This window comes from Amblyraja radiata, chromosome 12 (assembly GCF_010909765.2).
Source record: "Amblyraja radiata isolate CabotCenter1 chromosome 12, sAmbRad1.1.pri, whole genome shotgun sequence".
NCBI classification, from domain to species: domain Eukaryota; kingdom Metazoa; phylum Chordata; class Chondrichthyes; order Rajiformes; family Rajidae; genus Amblyraja; species Amblyraja radiata.
The window spans coordinates 52,098,342-52,121,148 of NC_045967.1; the positions used below are offsets into that span (position 1 = coordinate 52,098,342).

A 22,807-nucleotide genomic window follows, 5' to 3' on the forward strand; every position below is an offset into this window, starting at 1 on the left:
TGATGGGCTGAACGGCCTAATTCTGCTCCTATAACCTATGAATTATTCTCGTATCTATTTTTATTTTTAAATCTTAAAAATACAAGTTGTAGTTTAATTGTTCAATTGATTTAATTGCCTGGTAGATGTCTAAACTGGTTTAATCACAACCGTTTTATGGAACAGCATTACATTATCTGCCATTTTTTTTCTACTCCACTATAATACTTATGCAACAAAGGAATAAGTATGCGTCTATCATTTTGATAGTCAGGCATCACCTTGGTAAACTTAGCCACATGATCCATAATGGTGACCAGTCGTAACTGTTCTCCTTCCCCGCCTCCAAAAGCTCGTCTGATGTCGACGCCACCTCTGAATCGGGCAACTCCAGCACTTTCAGCATCACCGTCGAAGAGGCTGCGTTCAACTTGAGAACTGAGACGGCTTCACCGTAACTCAACTGCGTGAGATCCACCCCATTGATATTCAGCAGCACATTTCCTAGGGGCAGAAAACATTCAACGCATCAAAATGGCAAGCCACCGCAAGAGTGGCACGGGTTGCAATACAATACAATACAATATTTATTGTCATTTGAACCTCAATGAGGCTCAAACGAAACTCTGTTTCTACAGCCATACAAACACAAACGATTCCTACTAGACACCCAACCAATTTAATTCACACAAACATCCATCACAGTGAACCTCCTCCTCACTGTGATGGAAGGCAAAGTCTTTTCTCTCCCCTGCTCTTCATTTTTCTCCCGATGTTGAAGCCCCAGGCGGGCGATGGTAAGTCTCACGGCCATTTAAGGCCGCACCGGGCGATGTACGGCCCTGCTCCAGGTCTAAATGTCACGAAGATGGAGCCCCCGGCGGGCGTTCGAATGTCCCGCGGCCATTAAAGCCGCGCCGGGCGATGTAAGGGCCCCGCTCCGGGTCGTTCCAACCCCGCAACACGGGCTGGAGAAGTCGCGTTGCGGGAGCTCCGGAAAGCGGTCTCACACCCGGGACCCACGAGCTCCCGATATCACAGTCCACAGAAGTTGCGTTGCTGGAGCTCCGGAGTCGGGCCGCAGCAGCGAACCACCACCGCTCCCCACGCCCCGAGGCCGGCCAGCCCCACGATGGTAAGTAGTCCGCAGCTCTGCGACTGGAGCCCCCAGGTCGTTCCGGTTGGAGGCCGCTCCACGGTGCTAGGCCCCAATGACAACGGAGACCCGACAGGAAAAAGGTCGGGTCTCCCGTGCAAGGAAGAGATTTTAAAAGTTTCCTCCCCACCCCCCACTTAAAGACAGTATTAAAAAAAACACAACAACTACATTTATCTAGACAAAAAAATAAAAAAAGACAGACAGGCTGTAGGGGCCGCTGCAACGTGAGTCGCGCCGCCAACCGGAGAAGCTAGGTCAGCAACCGGAGATGCTGGAGTAACTCAGCGGGACAGGCAGCATCTCTGGAGAGAAGGAATGGGTGACGTTTCAGGTCGAGAGTCCCGCTGAGTTACGCCAGCATTTTCTCACTATCTTCAGTTTAGTTCATTAGTTTGGAGATCCAGCGCGGAAACAGGCCCTTTGGCCAACCAAGTCCGCACCAACCAATGATCCCTGCACATTAACACTATCCCACACTAGGGACAACTTTCACATTTATACCAAGCCATTTAGCCTACAACCCTGTATGTTTTTGGAGTGTGGGAGCAAACCGAAGTTCTCAGAGAAAACCCACGCATGTCACGGGGAGAATGTACAAGCTCCGTGCAGACAAGCACCCCGTAGCCAGGATCAAACATTTCATGTCTGGACACTTCTTCAGATTGGTCTGAAGATAGGTCCCAACCCAAAACGTTGTCTATCCATTCCCCCCACAGATGCTGCCTGACCCACTGAGTTACTCCAGCACTTGTCTGTTGCTGCCTTGCAGCGAATGCAGCGCCGAAGACCCGTGTTCGATCCCAACTACAGGTGCTGTCTGTACGGAGTTTGTACGTTCTCCCCGTGGCCTGCGTGGGTTTTCTCCGAGATCTTCGGTTTCCTCCCACACTCCAAAGGCGTACAGGTTTGTAGGTTAATTGGCTTGGTATAAATGTAAAAATTGTCCCTAGTGGGTGTAGGATAGTGTTAACGTGCGGGGATCGCTGGTCGGCGCGGACCCGATGGGCCGATGGGCCTGCTTCCATGCTACATCTTTCAATCAATTCAATGAATCGGGTTGTAACACCAAGTATTGTGAGCAATTTTGGGCACCATATCTGAGGAGGGATGTGCTGGCTCAGGAGAGGGTCCAGAGGTAGTTTACGAGAATGATCCCAGGACCGAGCGGGTTAATATATGATGAGCGTTTGATGGCACTGGGCCTCTACTCACTGGAGTTTAGAAGGAAGAGGGGGACCTCATTGAAACTTGCTAAATAGAGAAAAGCCTGAATAAAGTGGATGTGGAGAGGATGTTTCCACCAGTCGGAGAGCCTAGGACCAGAGGTCATAGCCTCAGAATTAAAAGACATTCCTTTAGGAAGGAGATGAAGATGAATTTCTTAATCAGAGGATGGTGAATCTGTGGAATTCATTGCAACAGAGGGCTGTGGAGGCCAAGACAATGGATATTTTTAGACTCTTGATTAGTACGGGTGTCAGGGGTTATGGCGAGAAGGCAGGAGAATGGGGTTAAGAGGGAAAGATATATCAGCCATGATTGAATGGCAGAGTAGACTAAATGGGCCGAATGGCCTAATTCTGCTCCTATCACTTTTGAACATAAAATACACACTGCGTGCAGTAGTGTGAAATCTAAAAGCATGCCACGATGGTGCACTGTGTATGTTATGGACTATGATTGTGATGTATGATGATGCAGCCAGCAACCATTACAAAAATGCTCTCAAAATCTCACCTCTCTTGATTCTGCGGTCCCTGTACAGGCAGCCGACCGGTTGGATGCTGGTCACGTATATCGGAACCTTGTACCTATTTTCACGGCCGCCTGATATTGTTATACCCAGGGAATCACGAGGTTCCTTTTTTACCAGAACTGTTTTCTCGACACACATTGAAGCCTGTGATAAATCCTGAAAGGAAATAGTTGTATCGTTAGAGGTTTAAAAGAGTAAAGTTTTATGGTGCTGCCACGCTGCGAGTATGGGTCATGGGCAAACTCGGCAGAGGTCGTGAATTAGGTCGTGAAAGTGGGACAGGCCCTTTACAGTGCCAGAGGCCCGGGTTCGATCCTGACTACTGGTGCTTGTCTGTACAGAGTTTGTATGCTCTTCCTGTGACCTTTGTGGGTTTTCCCCAGCAGCTTCATTTTCCTCCTACACTCTAAAGACATCCAGGTTTGTAGGTGAATTGGCCTCAGTAAAATTGTAAATTGTCCCTAATGTGCGTAGGATAGCGTTATTGTGCAGGGATCGCCGGTCAGCGAGGACTCGGTGGGCCGAAGGGCCTGTATCTTTAAACTAAACTAAACATGTTCAACTCATGGTAGTTGGCTAATGTGGCGATTTAAAGCAAAAGTAGTTTGGCCGAATTCAACAAAAAAGCTTTAGGCTGTTTGTTGACAAGTTAGTTTGCTGCTCTGAGAATTTTATCGCCGTATACTTCTAAAGAATCTAACATTTGACAATAAATTATACATTTGCGAACCAATAGTTAAAACTGAAACCTCCTGAGCACAATGTGTGGAAAGAAAGTCGGTCAAACTTTTGGGTGTTGAGGGATTTGCAAATGGTTATCAAAATTATCCATAGTTTAGGCGAGTTTAGAGATACAGCATGGAAACAGGCCCTTCGGCCCACTGGGTCTGCGCCAACGAACCAACCAACCATACTCAACTTCCTTCCTACACACTAGGGACAATTTACAGAAGCCAATTTACCTCCAAATCTGCACGACTTTGGAGTGCGGGAGGAAGCCGGAGGCCCCGGAGAAAACCCACACGGTCACAGGGAGAACGTACAAACTCCAACTAGACAGCACCCATAGTCAGGATCAAACTGGGGTCTCTGGCACTGTAATGGGCCTGTCCCACTTAGGGAATTCTTTCGGCGACTGTCAAACTCGTAGCAGGTCACGGAAATACCGGCGACTGTTCCCCCCCCTACGACAATGTCCACGACAATGTCTACAACAACCTACCACCTAGTTGACATCCAGCTACGGCAAGCTACCGACAACTGGCGACCCATTAGGACGTCCACCTGCGACCACACCTACGACAAGGTTAGACAATTCAGTCGCCGGTTGACGTAGGTAGTCGCCAATGGAATCCACCAAAGTCAGCACCAGCGACACCCTACATCATCCTGGCGACAACCTACGACAGCATCTACTTCAGTAGAAGTCCAACTACACTCATTGGCATCAAGCCGACTGTCGCCGAAAAGTTTGAAACATTTCAAAATCCAGCGGCGACCAGAAAAATGCTACGATTCTTTGGGCGGCTGAGGAGACGTCTCACGACCATACAGGTGACACCCTAGTCGCCTGTAGTCGCCTAAACAATCGCCTAAGTGGGGCAGTGGCACAAGGCAGCAACTCTACTGCTGCTCCGCTGTGCTGCACACAGTGTTCTATGTTAAAACATTGACTGTTGAAAGGGAAAATAAACCAATGTGGAATCGGTACGTGTGTTTAGTCATTTGCCGTTTCGGGCATTCCCCCCCCCGCCCCCCGCCACTTACCTTTTGGTAGTGAGAACGTCGGCGACAATGATGCTGCTGCGACTTGTTCCCCTGCCGCGACGGGCTACTGTTGCTCGAGCCTGCTTCCTCAATAATCTCCGGGCTTTGTTGGTCAGGGCACCTTTGGACGGTAAAGCTGACCACTCCCTCACTAGACTGACAAAGGGGCGAACAGAAAAGTTCAGATTTCACAAAGTAACGAAGGGGAGAATATTTGTCGTCCCTTAACCCATCTTGAGGGCCACAGCCAAGCACACTCTGGTCACGGCCAATGGCGAAACAAAAACTTGGCAGTGAACCGGTTAAGATGGAAAAATCCTTGCTTAGAGAGGGCCCCGTTATACACTGTATAGTGTCATATCACAGATACCAAAACTTGGTTCCACCAAGATGCAGCACACAACGCCACAGGAGATACGTTTTCCTTGTGGCTATCAAACTGTACAAACCCTCCCCCTTCTGTCGTGGTGTAGACTGACTCCCCCTCTCCCTCTCCCCCCCCCCCCCCCCCCCCCACAATCTTTGCACATCCCCAATCCATTCCACTTTAATTTCACGTTTCATGTAACTAGTGTTTCATGACCGTTGGCAGGTCAGTTTCCCAGCTGGGATAAATAAAGTTCTATCGTATTGTAACATCTTTGCACAAATCAGAGCTTTCACTTTGGATCTTAAGGAATCCTCATTTCTTTTTGATCCCCCCTCTCTGACCCGGGAACTGTTGCAACGTTCATAGGTTCTAGGATCAGAATTATGCCAATCAGCCCATCAAGTCTACTCTGCCATTCAATCATGGCTGATCTATCTTTCTCACTCAACCCCATACTCCTGCCTTCTCCCCGTAACCTCTGACACCCGCACTGATCAAGAATCGACCAATCTCCGTCTTAAAAATATCAATTTGGTATAAAAATTAAAAATTACTGGATGGATATTTTAAAAATTATCTCTGTAGTTGTTAACATCCAACTGGGTCCCGATGCTAAATTAATAATATTGGGTATATCGGAACAATACCTAAAACCTACAACAAACCAAGGAAATTTCCTTGATTACAGTATAATAATTGGGAAAAAATTAATATTAAAATTTTGGGAAAACCCTGCAACTCCCACAATCAAGATGTGGATTATGGAGATGTCGGAGACCTTACATTTGGAAAAAATTAGATTTGTCTTAATTGATAAACCAGAATTATTTACTAGAATATGGTCTCCATTTATAGATTATTTGAAGGGGTAGATTCAAGGGTAGTGCTCCCTGCCGATCACCAACCCCTCACACTCACCCCCTACGACGTATACGTGGCACTGAGTAGGACTAATGCACGTAAGGCTGCTGGCCCTGACGGCATCCCCGGGCGCGTGCTCAGGGCCTGTGCTGTGCTGCGCAGCTGACAGACGTCTGGACTGACATCTTCAACCTGTCACTTGCCCAAGCAGTTGTCCCCACGTGCCTTAAAACCACCTCCATCGTGCCAGTGCCAAAACACTCCACTGCGGCAAGCCTCAACGACTTCCGCCCAGTTGCACTTACCCTCATCATCACCAAGTGCTTCGAGAGGCTGGTCCTGGAACACCTCAAAAGCTGCCTACCCCCCACACTGGATCCCTATCAGTTTGCCTACCGCAAGAACAGGAGTACGGAGGATGCCATCTCAACGGCACTTCACTCCGCCCTGTCCCACCTCGACAACAGAGACACTTACGTAAGAATGCTGTTCATCGATTATAGCTCAGCATTCAACACCATTATACCATCTAAACTGATCACCAAACTCGGTAACCTGGGCATCGATCCCTCCCTCTGCAACTGGATACTGGACTTTCTAACCAACAGACCACAGTCTGTTAGGTTAGACAAGCACACCTCTTCAACCCTCACCCTGAACACCGGCGTTCCACAGGGCTGTGTGCTGAGCCCCCTCCTCTACTCCCTCTTCCCCTATGACTGCACACCTGTACATGGTACTAACACCATCATCAAGTATGCAGATGATACAACGGTGATTGGCCTCATCAGCAACAACGATGAGTCGGCCTACAGGGAGGAGGTCCAGCACTTAGCAGCATGGTGCGCTGACAACAACCTGGCCCTTAACTCCAAGAAGACCAAGGAGCTCATTGTAGACTTCAGGAAGTCCAGGGGCGGCACGCACACCCCCATCCACATTAACGGGACGGAGGTGGAACGTGTTTCTAGCTTCAGGTTCCTGGGTGTTAACATCTCCGATGACCTCTCTTGGACCCACAATACCTCAACTCTGATCAAGAAGGCTCACCAGCGTCTCTTCTTCCTGAGGAGACTGAAGAAGGTCCATCTGTCTCCTCAGATCCTGGTGAACTTCTACCGCTGCACCATTGAGAGCATCCTTACCAACTGTATCACAGTATGGTATGGTAACTGTTCTGTCTCCGACCGGAAGGCATTGCAGAGGGTGGTGAAAATTGCCCAACGCATCACCGGTTCCTCGCTCCCCTCCATTGAGTCTGTCCAAAGCAAGCGTTGTCTGCGGAGGGCGCTCAGCATCGCCAAGGACTGCTCTCACCCCAACCATGGACTGTTTACCCTCCTACCATCCGGGAGGCGCTACAGGTCTCTCCATTGCCGAACCAGCAGGTCCAGGAACAGCTTCTTCCCGGCGGCTGTCACTCTACTCAACAACGTACCTCGGTGATTGCCAATCACCCCCCCCCCCGGACACTCCTCCCACAGGAAAAACACTATGTCTGTATATATGCTAATGTAAATATTTATTCAAATCATATGCTATGTCGCTCTTCCAGGGAGATGCTAAATGCATTTCGTTGTCTCTGTACTGTACACGGACAATGACAATTAAAGTTGAATCTGAATCTGAATCTGAATCTGGACCGGCGCGGAGGCCGGACTGAAGCCTGAACCCAGGACTAGATGAATAGTTATGTTCTCTGACCTATGAACCTATCTCCTAAGTTGTATTATTGATAGTTTATCCTATTTTTCTAATTTCTTTCTTTCTTTCTGTATTTTTTCTATCTATAAATATAAATAAATAATTAGAGGCAATGTTAATATGTAACCGATAAAGGAGGATCCCAGCTACTTTGGTGACTGGGTCCCGGGAAACCTGGATACTTAATATGTAACCGTTAAACAGCCTTTACTGGTATGGGCTATGATATGAAGATGCCTATAATAATTTTATTTTTTTAAATAAATAAATAAAATGAATTATGATTAAAAATATCCATTGATTTGGCCTCCACAGCTGAATGTGGCAATGAATTCCACAGATTCACTGTGGAATTCATGGAAAAAGTGATGAAAGACATCTTTTGATCCTAACTCAGGGAGCCGGGCTGCATTTACCTGTATGATGTGAGCTGCCATCTCTGGGGTGCCGGAGACGAGGTCTTGCTGGTTTATCATAAGCACCTTGTCATTATTGTGGAGCTTCCCATCTTGAGCAGCCAACCCGCCTGCCAGAAGATCCAGGATAAACACCCCAGCCTCGTCTCCTTTGCGAATGAGTTTGATGCCCAGCGGCTCGCTGCGGTCTCTTTTGTGCAAGGCCACGTGCACGGTCTGCCTCGGCGCGCCTTTGCTGCTGCCGCCGCCGCCGCCGCTTCTCTCCTGCGCCGACCCTCGCACGGCGAAACCCCTCTCTTGGAGGACGGAGAGGCGCACGACGGAGCACGGCTTCCGCAAGACATTGACGGCGTAGCTGTGCGGGACGCTGGTGATGTTTACTCCATTCACCTGGGGCGGAGGGAAACAGATAAGAACATCATCGCAGCGCATCGTAAGATCCATTATAACCGGGGCAACTTCACACGTTATAGAAGCAGGATTCGGCCATGAGCCCCATCCATTCTGCTCCGCCAATCAATCATTCAACCCAAAATGTTTAGTTTAGTTTATTGTCTCGTGTATCGAGGTACAGTGCATAGCTTTTTGTTGCATGCTCACCAGTCAGCGGAAAGACTATACATGATTATAATGTACGCAGTGTTCAGATTTGTCAAGAAGGTTTGTCAAGGAGGACTCTCTCTAACTTCTACAGGTGCACAGTAGAGAGCATGCTGACCAGTTGCATCATGGCTTGGTTCGGCAACTTGAGGGCCCTGGAGAGGAAAGACTACAAAAAGTAGTAAATACTGCCCAGTCCATCATCGGCTCTGACCTTCCTTCCATCGAGGGGATTTATCGCAGTCGCTGTATCAAAAAGGCTGGCAGTATCATCAAAGACCCACACCATCCTGGCCACACACTCATCTCTCCGCTACCTTCAGGTAGAAGGTACAGGAGCCTGAAGACTGCAACAACCAGGTTCAGGAATAGCTACTTCCCCACAGCCATCAGGCTATTAAACCTGGCTCGGACAAAACTCTGATTATTAATAACCCATTATCTGTTATTTGCAATTTATCAGTTTATTTATTCATGTGTGTATATATTTATATTATGGTATATGGACACACTGATCTGTTTTGTAGTCAATGCCTACTATGTTCTGTGTGCTGAAGCAAAGCAAGAATTTCATTGTCCTATCAGGGACACATGACAATAAACTCACGAAACTTGAAACTTGAGATACAGGGTAAATGGAACAATATTTTAGTGCAAGATAAAGTCCAGTAAAGTCTGATTCATTATATTGTCCGAGGGTCTCCAATGAGACAGATGGTAGGTCAGGACCGCTCTGTAGCTGTGGACAAGATGGTTCAGTTGCCTGATAACAGCTGGGAAGAAACTGTCCCACCTACAGCGCGGAAACAGGCCCTTCGGCCCTCCGGGTCCGCGCCGACCAGCGATCCCCGCACACTAACAGTATCCCACACCCACTAGGGACAATTTTCACATTTACCAAGCCAATTAACCTACAAACCTGTAAGTCTTTGGAGTGTGGATGAAAGGCACAGACTCGGTGGGTTGAAGGGCTTATTTCTGAGCTGTATCTCTAAAAGAAACTAAACTATGTTTATGTTCTATCCCACATATCTACGTTGCCGTTAAACCACAACCCTGCAATAAATCAAAACCATATTGATGTTTTCCTTCCTGAGCAGATGCTTTAGTTCAGTTTAGTTTAAATTAAGAGATACAGCACGGAAACAGGCCCTTCGGCCCACCGAACTCACGCCGACCAGCGATCCCCGCACACTAGCACTATCCGACACACACCAGGGACAAGTTACAAATATATTAACCTACAAACCTGCACGACTTTGGAGTGTGCGAGGAGACCAGAGCTCCTGGAGAAAACCCACGCGGATCTATATATGAACTTACAAACTCCGTACAGACATCATCCATAGTCAGGATCGAACCCGGGTCTCTGGCGCCGTGAGGCAGCGACTCTACCCCCGCGCCACCGTGTTTTGTTTTCAAATAAAGTTCACACTCCAAAATTCAAAATGGTATAAATAATCCTCGGGTGAGTCAGTGCGGTGAAGCCTTGGTGGTGGTCGACCCACCGTGGGGGGGGGGGAAGAACAATGGCGGACCCGGGGCGGGGGGACCGCCGTGGGGGAAGAGCGGTCACGGTGGTGCAGCGGTAGAGTTGCCACCTTACAGCGAACGCAGCGCCGGAGACCCAGGTTCGATCCCGACTGCGGGTGCTGGTCTGCACGGATTTTGTACGTTCTCCCCGTGACCTGCGTGGGTTTTCTCCGAGATCTTCAGTTTCCTCCAACACTCCAAAGACGTACAGGTTTGTAGGTTGATTGGCTTGGTGTAAATGTAAAAACTGTCCCAAGTGGGTGTAGGATGGTGTTAGTGTGCGGGGATCGCTGGTCGGCACGGACTCGGTGGGCCGAAGGACACGTTTCCGAGCTGTATCTCTAAACAAAGGAGGGGCCGGCGTGTTTGTAACTCTGTCAGCGCTGTAGGTGGCCGCTATGTGTGTACATTGGGTATGCAAGCATGGAATTTCACTGTCCCTTGTCACATTCCATAAATGTATAAGGATAACGCAGCAAGCTCTCCACAGATAGCAGCCCGTTGCTCCAGAACTGTCTGTGGACCACATACCTCTGTGATGTGGTCTCCGGGTGCAAGCTTCCCATTGAGAGCAACAACGCTGTCACGAAGGATCTCCTGAATGACAATGTTGCACAGTGGTGTGTCCTTCCCACCGACTACCTGGATCCCCAGCTCCTCCTGAGGGTCAGCCCGATGAATTTCAACAATGGTCGTCTCGGCCAGAAGGCTGGACAGCCGCGGCAAGTCTGCAAAGAAGCAAAAAAAAACCCTGAGAGTTTAATTTATGATCGCATTTACAAACGGTGTCACATCCAGCTAGAGATTACAGCTTGGTTCAGGATCACTCACTTTACTTTAGAGATACGGCTCAGAAACAGGCCCTTCAGCCCACCGAGTCCACGCCGACCAGCGATCATCCCGTACACGAGCACTAGCCTATACACACACTAAGGACAATTTTACCAAAGCCAATTCACCTACAGACCTGTACGTCTTCAGAGTGTGGGGGGAAACCGGAGCACCCGGGGAAAACCCACACGGTCACGGGGAGAACGTACAAACTCCACACAGACAGCACCCGTACTCAGGATCGAACCCGGGTCTCTGGCATGCAAGGCAGCAACTCTACTGCTGTGCCACCATGCCTCCCTGGTCCACAAGAATTTGCAGCGTTCTAGATGTAGCCCAGTCCATCACACAGACCAGACTCCCCACCATTGACTCCAGCTCCACTTCACGCTGCCTCGAGACAGCAGCCAACATAGTCACGGACAGGGAGAACGTGCAAACTCCACACCGACAGCACCAGAGGTCAGGATCGAACCCGGGTCTCTGGCGCTGTGAGGCAGCAACTCTACCAGCTGTGCCACCTGGCTCAACACTAGGGTCGGATGTAGTTTACTAGACTAAACCAAACATGCACAACCCTTTGTTTAATGGAACCCAATTAATTGACTCAGACTTCATTATAATAGCACGATGTATCAGATGGAATAAAAGTCAAAAAAATCATTCTATATAAGCAACCCTTTGACTTATTGTATCTGCGCAGAACAGAACAAAATATAGCAGCTGTCTAAGAAGGAACTGCAGATGCTGTAAAAATCGAAGGTAGACAAAAATGCTGGAGGAACTCAGCGGGTGAGGCAGCATCTATGGAGCGAAGAAATAGGGTGACGTTTCGGGTCGAAACTGCAGGTTATGGTTCTTCAAATATACATCTGATTGCCTCTTTAAATGCAATCGGGTTTTGTCTCTTCCAACCTTTTGTGTTGAGACAAAGGTTCCCCATCAGCACCAGTCTCTGGGTAGAAATACCTTTCCCCCTCTCCCCTCTCATCCCACACCTCTCTGCCCCTTTGCTTTTAACCCCTTCACCAAGCGATCTTGCCTCTCCTTGTTCACTCTGTACGTCTGTTGTACATTTACACTCTTCAATTAAGCTTCCCCTTAGCACTTTGCTTGCAAAGCACATGGGCGGGGACATGGATCAGAGGGTGGTGAATCTGTGGAATTTATTGCCACAGTAGGCTGTGGAGGCCATGTCAGTGGATATTTTTAAGGCACTTGATTAGTACGGGTGTCAGAGGTTAGGGGAAGAAGGCAGGAGAATGGGGTTAGGAGGGAGAGATAGATCAGCCACGATTGAATGGCGGAGTAGACTTGATGGGCCGAATGGCCTAATTCTGCTCCGATCACTCATGACCTTATGGATAGGAAATGTTTTGAAGGATAGGGACCAAACACGGGCAGGTCAGACTAGCTTAGATGCAGCTGGGGCATCTTGGTCAGCATTAACAAGTCAGGCCGAAGGGCCTGTTTCCGTGCTAGATGCCTCCGTGATTCTGTGACCTACTTTTCCCAAAGAAAACAACATATTCGGCTGATACAATCGCTCCTCACAGCTGCCAATATCCTGGAATTCCCCTCTACACCCTCTCCAGTTTAAACACACCCTTCCTACGATGCGTTGGCCAGAATTGCACATAAACAGGTTGCTGTCAAACCAACGCGTGGGAAGGAACTGCAGATGCCGAAGATAGGCACAACATGCTGGAGTAACTCAGCGGGACAGGCAGATCGCAGGGCTCCAGAGATGCTGCCTGACCTGCTGAGTTACTCCAGCATTTTGTGTCTTTCTTTGGCGACTCCAGTAATCAGTCCGAAGAAGGGTTCCCGACCCAAAACATCACCTATCCATGTTCCCCAGAGACGCTGCCTGCGCCGCTAAGTTATAGCCCTGTCCCACTGTACGAGTTCATTCAAGAGCTCTCCCGAGTTTAAAAAAAAATCAAACTCGTGGTAAGCACGTAGAATGAACGTAGCGGGTACTTCAGAGCTCGGGACGTCTCTTAGCGACTCGTAACGCTAACGGCAGGCACACGGGAAACGCGGTAAGCTCGTGAAGATTTTTCAACATGCTGAAAAATGTCCACGAGAGCCCAGAGTACCTGCGAGCGGCTATTACTGTAAATCTCCGAGTTCGAATCAGGGGAAACTCTTTGAATGAACTCATACAGTGGCACAGGGCTTTTACTCCAGCACATTGTGTCCTGCAGTATTCTTCTTTTCTTCTTTTCTTTTTTATATAGCACATTTTTAGTCAACTTGCATTGACCCCAAAGTGCTTCACATAATTACATCCACACACACAGGCAAAGGTGGGTGAAGTGTCTTGCCCAAGGACACACACAGGCAAAGGTGGGTGAAGTGTCTTGCCCAAGGACACAACGACAGTATGCACTCCAAGCGGGATTCGAACCAGCTACCTTCCGGTTGCCAGCCGAACACTTAGCCCATTGTGCCATCTGTCGTATTGATGGCAATGCGTTTAATTTAATATGGCAACGAAACCCTTGTCTGTTTCAGACCTTTCTGCTATAATATTTGCAATAAAAAAAGGTGATTTCTCTCTCTTTCAGCAGCTTAGGATAACTTATCCTTGGCCACAGTATAAACTCACTTCCATAAACATAGGGTCAAGAGTCTAAGTTTGAGTTTCAAGAATGAATAAGTTTATTGGCCATGTATTCACAAACAAGGGATGTGTCTCGGTTTGGGTATCAAGAGTGTTTGAGTATCATGTGACGATGATGAATAATGACATTCTTACTGTGTAGGAAGGAACTGCAGATGCTGGTTTACACCGAGGATAGACACAAAATGCTGGAGTAACTCGGCGGGACAGGCAGCATCTCTGGAGAGAAGAAAGGGGGAGAACCCATTCCTTCTCTCTAGAGATGTTGCCTGTGCCGCTGAGTTACTCCAGCAATTTGTGTCTACAGTCAATTGTACTACATGGAGTGGGTGACGTTTCAGGTCGAGACCCTAAACCCAAAACGTCACCCATTCCTTCTCTCCAGAGGTGCTGCCTGTCCCTGCTGAGTTACTCCAGCATTTTGTGTCTATCTTTAATGAAATTCTTACTTATAGCCGCTTAACAGGCATGTAACAAAATACCCATGGATAATATATAATAAATGGAAAAAAATCAGCCACGATCACATTGAATGGCGGTGCTGGCTCGAAGGGCCAAATGGCCTACTCCTACACCTATTGTCTAAATTAACAGATTAATATCCCCAATACTAGTGCAAAAAAAAACAGACGTCCCCAGTGCAACCAAAGGCAGTCCACAGTTCATAGGTTAGTAGGTGGACAAAATTGCTGGAGAAACTCAGCGGGTGCGGCAGCATCTATGGAGCGAAGGAAATAGGCAACGTTTCGGGCCGAAACCCTTCTTCAGACTCCTTCATCGGACTCCTTCTCCAGACTCCTTCAGACTAACCCTTCATAGGTTAGTGTTGTGTAGCATTCAAGAGCCTGATGGTTATGGGGAAGAAACTAACCTTGAGCTTGGAGGTCACGGTTTGTGGACTCATCTATCTTCTTCCCAATGGCAGGAGTGAAATGAGAGGGTGGCCAGGGTGGTGTGGGTCCTTGATGTTGCTGGCAGCTACTCCTAAAGATTCCTTAGATGATGGGGCGGTCGCTAGTCCTGATGGACCAGGCAGTGACCACCACTCAAACAGCTCCAATATATTAATTAATATTAAAATATTTGGAGTATGGTATTCAATTTTTGGTCACCCTGTCATAGGAAAGATGTTGTTGAGATGGAGGGACTGAGCGACAGGGAGAGGTCGGGCAGGCTGGGACTCTGTTCCTTGGAGCATAGGAGGAAGAGGGGTGATTTCTTTATTCCTTGGAGTGTAGGAGGATGAGGGGAGATTTTATAGAGGTGTGGAAGATCTTGAGGGAAATAGACTGGGGAGAAGTACAACGTCGTTTACGCAGAGTCGGGGAAATCAGAGTGATATGAACCAAACGCAGGCAGGTGGGACTAGTGTCGATGGGGCATGTTGGTCAGAATGGGCAAGCTGGGCTGAAGGGCCTAATTCCATGCTGTTTGTGACTCTATTGGAATTGGGTCTGTAGGTTAATTGGCTTGGTAAAATTGTGAATTGCCCCTAGTGTGTGCAGGGTTACGAGAGTGTGCGTGGATCGCTGGTCGGCATGTACTCGGTGGTCTCCGAGAACTTTGGTTTCCATCCACACTCTGAAGATGTACAGGTTTGTAGGTTAATTGGCTTGGCTTTGTATACTGGGTATACGTGTCCCATGTGTGTGTGTGTGTGTGTGTGTGTGTGTGTGTGTGTGTGTGTGTGTGTGTGTGTGTGTGTGTGTGTGTGTGTGTGTGTGTGTGTGTGTGCTTGTGTTAATATCGGTGGTCAGTGCGGACTCGAAGGGCTTGTTTCCGCGCTGTATCTCTAAACTAAACCAACCAAATGACAAGGCCAATTAGCCTCGGTTTGAAGCAGGGTCTCGATCCGAAACGTCGCACATTCCTTCTCTCCAGAGATGCTGCCTCACCCGCTGAGTTACTCCAGCATTTTGTGTCTACCTTCGAATTAAACCAGCATCTGCAGTTCTTTCTTAAACAAATCTATCCTTGTGTTTCAGGAGCAGGAACAAGAAACTTGCAGGAAACTGATGAATATAAAAGAAAATGCCCCAGGTGTTTTGCTTTGTTCGTGAGAGCTTTGGCTTCTCCCTCATTGATACAAGCCCATGCAGGAGACTGGCAAGGAACATCGATACATTTCCAAGCCTTAAACCGAAGATAGACACTGGCGCCGACCTGTAGGGGGTATGGCTGCCTAGCCTGCAGCTGTCTGTTTTTCATTTCTTTTTTCTTATTTTTAGTTAGTTTAGTGTTTTGTTTTTAAGGAGTTCTAGCTTTTTTATGTGTGGGGAGGGGGGGGGGGGAAGGGGGAAACTAATTTTCAGGGTCCCTACCTGGTCTGAGATGCAGCTTTTCTCCGGGCTGCACTTTCGACCCGTCCTCGCGGCCTACCAGCGGGCCTGGAGAGGTATTTCCTGAGGGGATCGCCCGGGGCATCGGCATCGGCATCGGCGGCGGCTGCGAAGCTGCGGGTCCGAGGAGCGAGGGGACCGCCCGGAGCCTCGGCATCGGCGGCGGCGGCACCGGCGGCGGCGGTGGCGGCACATGCATCGGCGGCGGTGTAGCGCTGGAGCGCCATTGCGGGGCGGGCGGTGCCTTGCCTGGGTCGCCGCGCTGGAACTCCGGTGAGCTGGGACCGGCGTTAAAAACATCGCGGAGCTGCGGGCGGCACTGAACTTTACATCGGGAGCCTGGGATCTCGCGACGTCGCAGTTGAGCTCCATTCGGCGCGGCCTTGTCGGCTCCGGAAGCCACGGTCTCGAGTAGGGAGGCGGCCGTTCCAGGGTTCCCAAGCCGCTGAGAGGACTCTCTCGACGCCGGAACATCATCACCCGGCGAGGACGGCCTGGAACATCGGGCCTCCGTAGAGGCAACTGTGGAGGCCTCAATAGGCCCGACTATGGGTGGACATTGGGGATGGGACTGGACTTTGTGCCTTCCCCCATAATGGGAACCATTGTGGGGGGATGTTTTTATGTTAAAGCTATTTATTATTGTTATGTTTGTATTCTTTTTTATGTGCTGCATTGGCAAAAAGAATTTCACTACATCTAGGTGTATGTGACAATAAATCAACCTTTGAACCTTTGAAAAAGCTGGAGTAACTCAGCGGGACAGGCAGCATCTCTGGAGAGAAGGAATGGGTGACTTTTTGAGTCAGACATGAAGAAGGGTCTCGACCCGAAACATCACCCATTACTTCTCTCCAAAGATGCTGCCTGTCCCGCTGAGTTACTCCAGCTTTTTGTGTCTATCTGCAGGATGTTATATGATGTGGTAAGGTTAGCAGACGAGCTGATACCCAGCCAACAAAGACACAAGTTCAAATACTGCACTAACGTTGCTGTTGCCAAAGTCAAATTCAATTAAACAAACATTAAATCAAATTAAAAACAGGAATAACCTTAATAACACTTACCACAAGGCTTCTGAAGAAACCCATTGGATTTACTGATGCTACATTTAATCTCCCAGCCCTACACACAACACAAAACCCACAGCAACGTGGTTGCTGGTCACTAAAATTCCAGCAAGGTTCATCTTGACTAAATGGAGGGGAAAAAATGCAGTGGGATCCACAATATCTCCCATCTACACTAGTCCCATCTTCCTGCATTTGGCCCATGTCTAGGCATTGAATTCAGACATGGCAAAGTCACTGGGGGGACATAGGTTTACTGTGAGGGGAAAAAGATTTAATAGGAGCCTGAGGAGTAACTGTTTCACTCAGAGGGTGGTGGGTGTATGGAACGAGCTGCCGGAAGAGGTGGTTGAGGCAGGTACTATTGCAACGTTTAAGAGCCATTTAGACAGCTACATGGATAGGGCAGGTTTAGAAGGATATGGGGCCACATGCAGGCAGGTGGGAGTAGTGTAGACGGGGCATGTTGGTCGGTGAGGGCAAGTTGGGCCAAAGGGGCTGTTTCCACGCTGTATCACTCCGTGACTTGAAGTGAGGTGCCTTCCTCTGTCTTCACAACTCGCAACCCTTCAATCCTTTTGTCACACACCTTCTGTCTTTTCATCCCTGGCCTTTGACCAACCATCTGTCTACCCCTCCACTTGTATCAACCTATTACCTGCCAAGCTTTGCCCTGCCCCCAGGTAGACACAGAATGCTGGAGTAACTCAGCGGGTCAGGCAGCATCTCTGGAGAGAAGGAATGCGTGACATTTCGGGTCGAGACCCTTCAGTCTGAAGAAGGGTCTCAACCCGAAACGTCACGCATTCCTTCTCTCCAGAGATGCTGTCTGCCCCGCTGAGTTACTCCAGCATTTTGTGTCTACCTTCAATTTTACCAGCATCTACAGTTCTTTCTTACACATTTTGTCCTGCCCCTCCTCTCTTCCAGCTTTCTATCCACCCTCTCCAAACCCTCCAAAAACATCTGAAGAAGGGTCCCAACCTGAAAAAAAGTCACCAATTCATGATCTCCACAGATGCTGCCTGAGTCCCTGAGCTACCCCAGCACTTTGTGACGTTCTTTTGAGGTACCATGTTGACTTGAACATAGAAAATAGGTGCAGGAGTAGGCCATTCGGCCCTTCGAGCCTGCACCACCATTCAATATGATCATGGCTGATCATCCAACTCAGTATCCTGTACCTGCCTTCTCTCCATACCCCCTGATCCCTTTAGCCACAAGGGCCACATCTAACCCCCTCTTAAATATAGCCAATGAACTGGCCTCAACTACTTTCTGTGGCAGAGAATTCCAGAGATTCACCACTCTCTGTGTGAAAAATGTTTTTCTCATCTCAGTCCTAAAAGATTTCCCCCTTATCCTTAAACTGTGACCCCTTGTTCTGGACTTCCCCAACATCGGGAACAATCTTCCTGCATCTAGCCTGTCCAACCCCTTAAGAATTGTATAACTTTCTATAAGATCCCCCCTCAATCTTCTAAATTCTAGCGAGTACAAGCCGAGTCTATCCAGTCTTTCTTCATATGAAAGTACTGACATCCCAGGAATCAGTCTGGTGAACCTTCTCTGTACTCCCTCTATGGCAAGAATGTCGCCATTTGTCACTGTAGATCCTGCAGCATTGTGGCAGCCCCTTCAGCAGCAGGAATGCAATGATTCAGTAAGACTGATCATCACCACTGGTTTACACTGAAGATAGACACAAAGTGCTAGAGTCACTCAGCAGGTCAGGCAGCATCGCTAGAGAAAAGGAATAGGTGACGTTTCGGGTCGAGACTCTTCTTCAGACTGAGCATTAAGGGAGAGGAAAACGAGAGATATGAAGAGGTACAACCAGCAAATGAATGAAAGATATGCAAAAGGGCAAATCAAAGCCAGCAACAATCATCAAGGAAAGGTGGAGCCCACAATGGTACATTGTTGGCTGTAGAGAAGGTGATAACGAGTGGATACAGACAGCAACAGTAAAACAGGTAGGATGATTACGGTGGGGGAGGGGCAGAGAGCGGGGGAAAGCAAGGGTTACTTGAAGTTAGAGAATTCAATATTCATACCGCTGGGTTGTAAGCTGCCCAAGTGAAATATGAGGTGCTGTTTGATTTTGGTCTCACTCTGACAGAGGAGGAGGCCCGGGACAGAAAGGTCAGCGTGGGAATGGGAGGGGGAGTTAAAGTGTTTGACAACCGGGAGATCAGGTGGGCCAAAGCAGACTGAACGTAAGTATTTAGCAAAACAATCGCCAAGTCTACGCTTGAGGTCATAGTGCGGCACGGTGGCGGAGCGGTAGAGTTGCTGCCTCACTGCGCCAGAGATCTGAGTTCAATCCTGACTATGGATGCTGCCTGTATGGAATTTGTACGTTCTCCCTGTGGCCGCATGGGTTGATAACATTGTTAACTGTCCCTAGTGTGTAGGATAGTGCTAGTGTACTATTTAGGAAAAGGGGAGATGCAACGAGACCTGGGTGTCATGGTACACCAGTCATTGAAAGTAGGAATGCAGGTGCAGCAGGCAGTGAAGAAAGCAAATGGTATGTTAGCATTCATAGCAAAAGGATTTGAGTATAGGAGCAGGGAGGTTCTACTGCAGTTGTACAGGGTCATGGTGAGACCACACCTGGAGTATTGCGTACAGTTTAGGTCTCCTAATCTGAGGAAAAACATTCTTGTCATAGGGGGAGTACAGAGAAGGTTCACCAGACTGATTCCTGGGATGGCAGGACTTTGATATGAAGAAAGACTGGATAGACTCGGCTTGTACACGCTGGAATTCAGAAGATTGAGCATCTTATAGAAACTTACAACATTCTTAAGGGGTTGGACAGGCTAGATGCAGGAAGATTGTTCCCGATGTTGGGGAAGTCCAGAACCAGGGGTCACAGTTTAAGGATAAGAGGGAAATCTTTTAGGACCGAGATGAGAAAATCATTTTTTACACAGAGAGTGGTGAATCTGTGGAATTCTCTGCCACAGAAGGTAGTTGAGGCCAGTTCATTGGCTATATTTAAGAGGGAGTTAGATGTGGCCCTTGTGGCTAAAGGGATCAGAGGGTATGGAGAGAAGGCAGGGATGGGATACTGAGTTGGATGATCAGCCATGATCATATTGAATGGCGGTGCAGGCTCGAAGGGCCGAATGGCCTACTCCTGCACCTATTTTCTATGTTTCTATGTACGGGGTGATCGCTGGTCAGCACGGCTTTGGTGGGCCGAAGGGCCTGTTTCCGCACTGTATCTCTAAAGTAAAGTCTAAGAGGGGAATTGACAGGGAGACTTTCACCCAGAGCAAAGGAATCAAGAACCAGTCTGAAGAAGGGTCTCGACCATGAAACGTCACCTATTCTTTCGCTCCATAGATGCTGCCTCACTCACTGAGTTTCTCCAGCATTTTTGTCTACCTTCGATTTTTCCAGCATCTGCAGATCTTTCGTAAACAAGAACCAGAGGATTTAAGTGTAAGATGAGAGGGGAAACCCAGGAAGAACATGAATTGGTGACATTTCAGGTCTGAAGATGGACCTCAAACTGAAACGTTACCTATCTATTTCTTCCAGAGAAGCTGCCAGACCTGTTGAGTTACTCCTGCACTTTGAATTTAATGGTAGATGCAGGTTTTAAAAGGCCACCTAATGTTCCAAGGACACCCTGACCTGGTTCCTCCTGTGAATGGGACACTGGAGAGATATTCCATTTCATAACAATGACACCCACTGCTATCCAGCTGACAAATGCATAAGGAACTGCGAATGCTGGTTTACAAAAAAACGTTCTCTTAATCAGCCATCAGCCCAGAACCCTGAATGCTGAAGACTTTCCGTGACTGGCTTTCAAAGGCTTTTCAAACCCCCAGCTTGCCGCAGCATTGCCTGCCGCTCCTTCCAGCGTCTGCCAGTCCCAGCATTTTGTGTCTATCTTCAGACAGACCCTGGTCCTCAGGGGAGTGAGTCAGTCGAGTTTTCACAAAGTAAGTTGTTGAGCAGGAAATATCCTTGGGCTTTGGGGATACATGATCCAGGAAAGTAAATAAAGTATTCTGACCCTCATGAAACAAGGTTTATTGGGGGGGTGGGGGAAGGGCAGGACAGTGAGGAGATTAATGGCCAGCAGTTTTGGAAATGGAGTTAAACTCAAGGGATGTAATTTGAAGTTGCAGCAGCCCGAGTCTTTCGAGGCCCTATTATATCCTGTCATCACAGCAGCCTGTCTCGTGTAGGAAGGAACTGCAGATGCTGGTTTACACCGAAGATAGACACAAAAAGCTGGAGTAACTCAGCGGGACAAGGCAGCAGAATCTCTGGAGAGAAGGAATGGGTGACGTTTCGGGTCGAGACCCTTCTTCAGACTTGGACTCGGAGGGCCGAAGGGCCTGTTTCCGCGCTGCATCTCTGCAGTACACTAAACTTAACAATGGGCCATATTTCCCAGGCAGGGCCTACTCGCAATGTTCCAGAAGCACTTCTTACCGTCTTCGTCTTGGTCTTCTTCGAAGGCGGGGTTGACAAGCCCGGGCTCAGCTGCTTGGAGTGAAGCCTCCGCTGCGGTGGACTCCTCTGGTGCTGACGTCGTGTCCTCAGCCGCGCTCTGTTGCGTTCCCTTCACGCTCGGCTGCCGCTTGTTCTCAATCTTAGCCCGATACTTCGTCAGACCGACACATCTACAAGAAATGAAAATTCATTACCGATATTTCAGCAGGGTTCACCCTCCGAACCTTATGGCCCCAGCGTGGAAATGTCAAAGACTAGAGGGCACAGCTTTAAGTGGAAAGGGATAAAGTCAGGGCAGGGGTGGGGAACCTTTTCATGTTGGCAGGCCGCATTAAGTTAGCTGTAATCTAACAAGGCCGCATCCAAGAAACTTCAATTAGATATACATCAAAATGTACATTATTTTGTTCAAATAGCCCTCATGACTTACTAATGTTTCAATTGTGGCCATCGGTCAGGGAGGATTATTTTGTTAAATTTTCTTTTACTCTTTAGTATTTTAAATACGTTCATTTTAAGATTAAAATAAAAATAGTAAAAGACAAACAAAGACATATTAATAAAGATATAAGGATTTGTTCTACAAAATTTGGATTCATTCAAAAGGCCGCACTTAATGGCCTAGAAGGCCGCAGGTTCCCCACCCCCGAGTCAGGGGATATGGGGAGAAGGCAGGAACGGGGTACTGATTGGGGATGATCAGCCATGATCACATTGAATGGCGGTGCTGGCTCGAAGGGCCGAATGGCCTACTCCTACACCTATTGTCTATTGAGTGCCTTGAACACACCGCCAGGAATGATGGCAGGCAGATATGAGAGTGGTGTTTAAGAGGCTTTCAGATGAGCACATGGATATGCAGGGAATGGAGGGATATGGATCACGAGCAGGCGGAGGAGATTCGTTTAACTTGGCTTCAAGTTCAGTGCAGACATTGTTGGTTCGAAGGGCCTGTCCCAGTGGTATAAAATGTCCTATTAACTGCTTATTATAAATAAACAGAGAGACTTTCAATCAAAACAAAACTTCATGTGTGAAATTTGAAAAACAAATATTATTAGTTCAGAGTCTCCAGTGTTCAAATCTTGTTTCTGCGAGGGCTTCTGAAAATGTCACTCCGCGCCAGGCCCCCATCCACATTACTAAAAGCTGTCATCAGGACTTATAGTTTGCAGATACAGGGCGGAAACAGGCCTTCAGCCCAAAATGTCCATGCCGACCCGTTCACACTAGTTCTATGTTATCCCGCTTTCCCATCCACTACCTGCACACTCGGGGGCAACTTACAGAGGGCCGATTAACCCACAA

At 48.3% G+C, this 22,807-nt stretch overlaps 1 protein-coding gene and 1 long non-coding RNA gene across 3 annotated transcripts in view; one reads left to right on the forward strand and one right to left on the reverse strand.

Annotated features, from left to right (window-relative positions):
- LOC116979198 (ligand of Numb protein X 2-like) overlaps positions 1-22,807 on the reverse strand; it is an 87,622-nt gene that overhangs the window by 4,455 nt on the left and 60,360 nt on the right. For both annotated transcript variants that reach the window (XM_033030760.1, XM_033030759.1), the window contains 6 exons: positions 21,479-21,669; positions 10,677-10,873; positions 8,013-8,402; positions 4,662-4,817; positions 2,876-3,050; positions 261-483 (listed from right to left, as the gene is read on the reverse strand). In XM_033030760.1, coding sequence (XP_032886651.1) covers positions 261-483; positions 2,876-3,050; positions 4,662-4,817; positions 8,013-8,402; positions 10,677-10,873; positions 21,479-21,669 — 1,332 coding nt within the window. The remainder of the gene's footprint in view (positions 1-260; positions 484-2,875; positions 3,051-4,661; positions 4,818-8,012; positions 8,403-10,676; positions 10,874-21,478; positions 21,670-22,807) is intronic.
- Positions 3,400-14,899, forward strand: LOC116979200. The gene is made up of 3 exons (XR_004413644.1): positions 3,400-3,410; positions 7,096-7,098; positions 14,750-14,899. It is a non-coding gene; the product is annotated as an uncharacterized LOC116979200 (long non-coding RNA).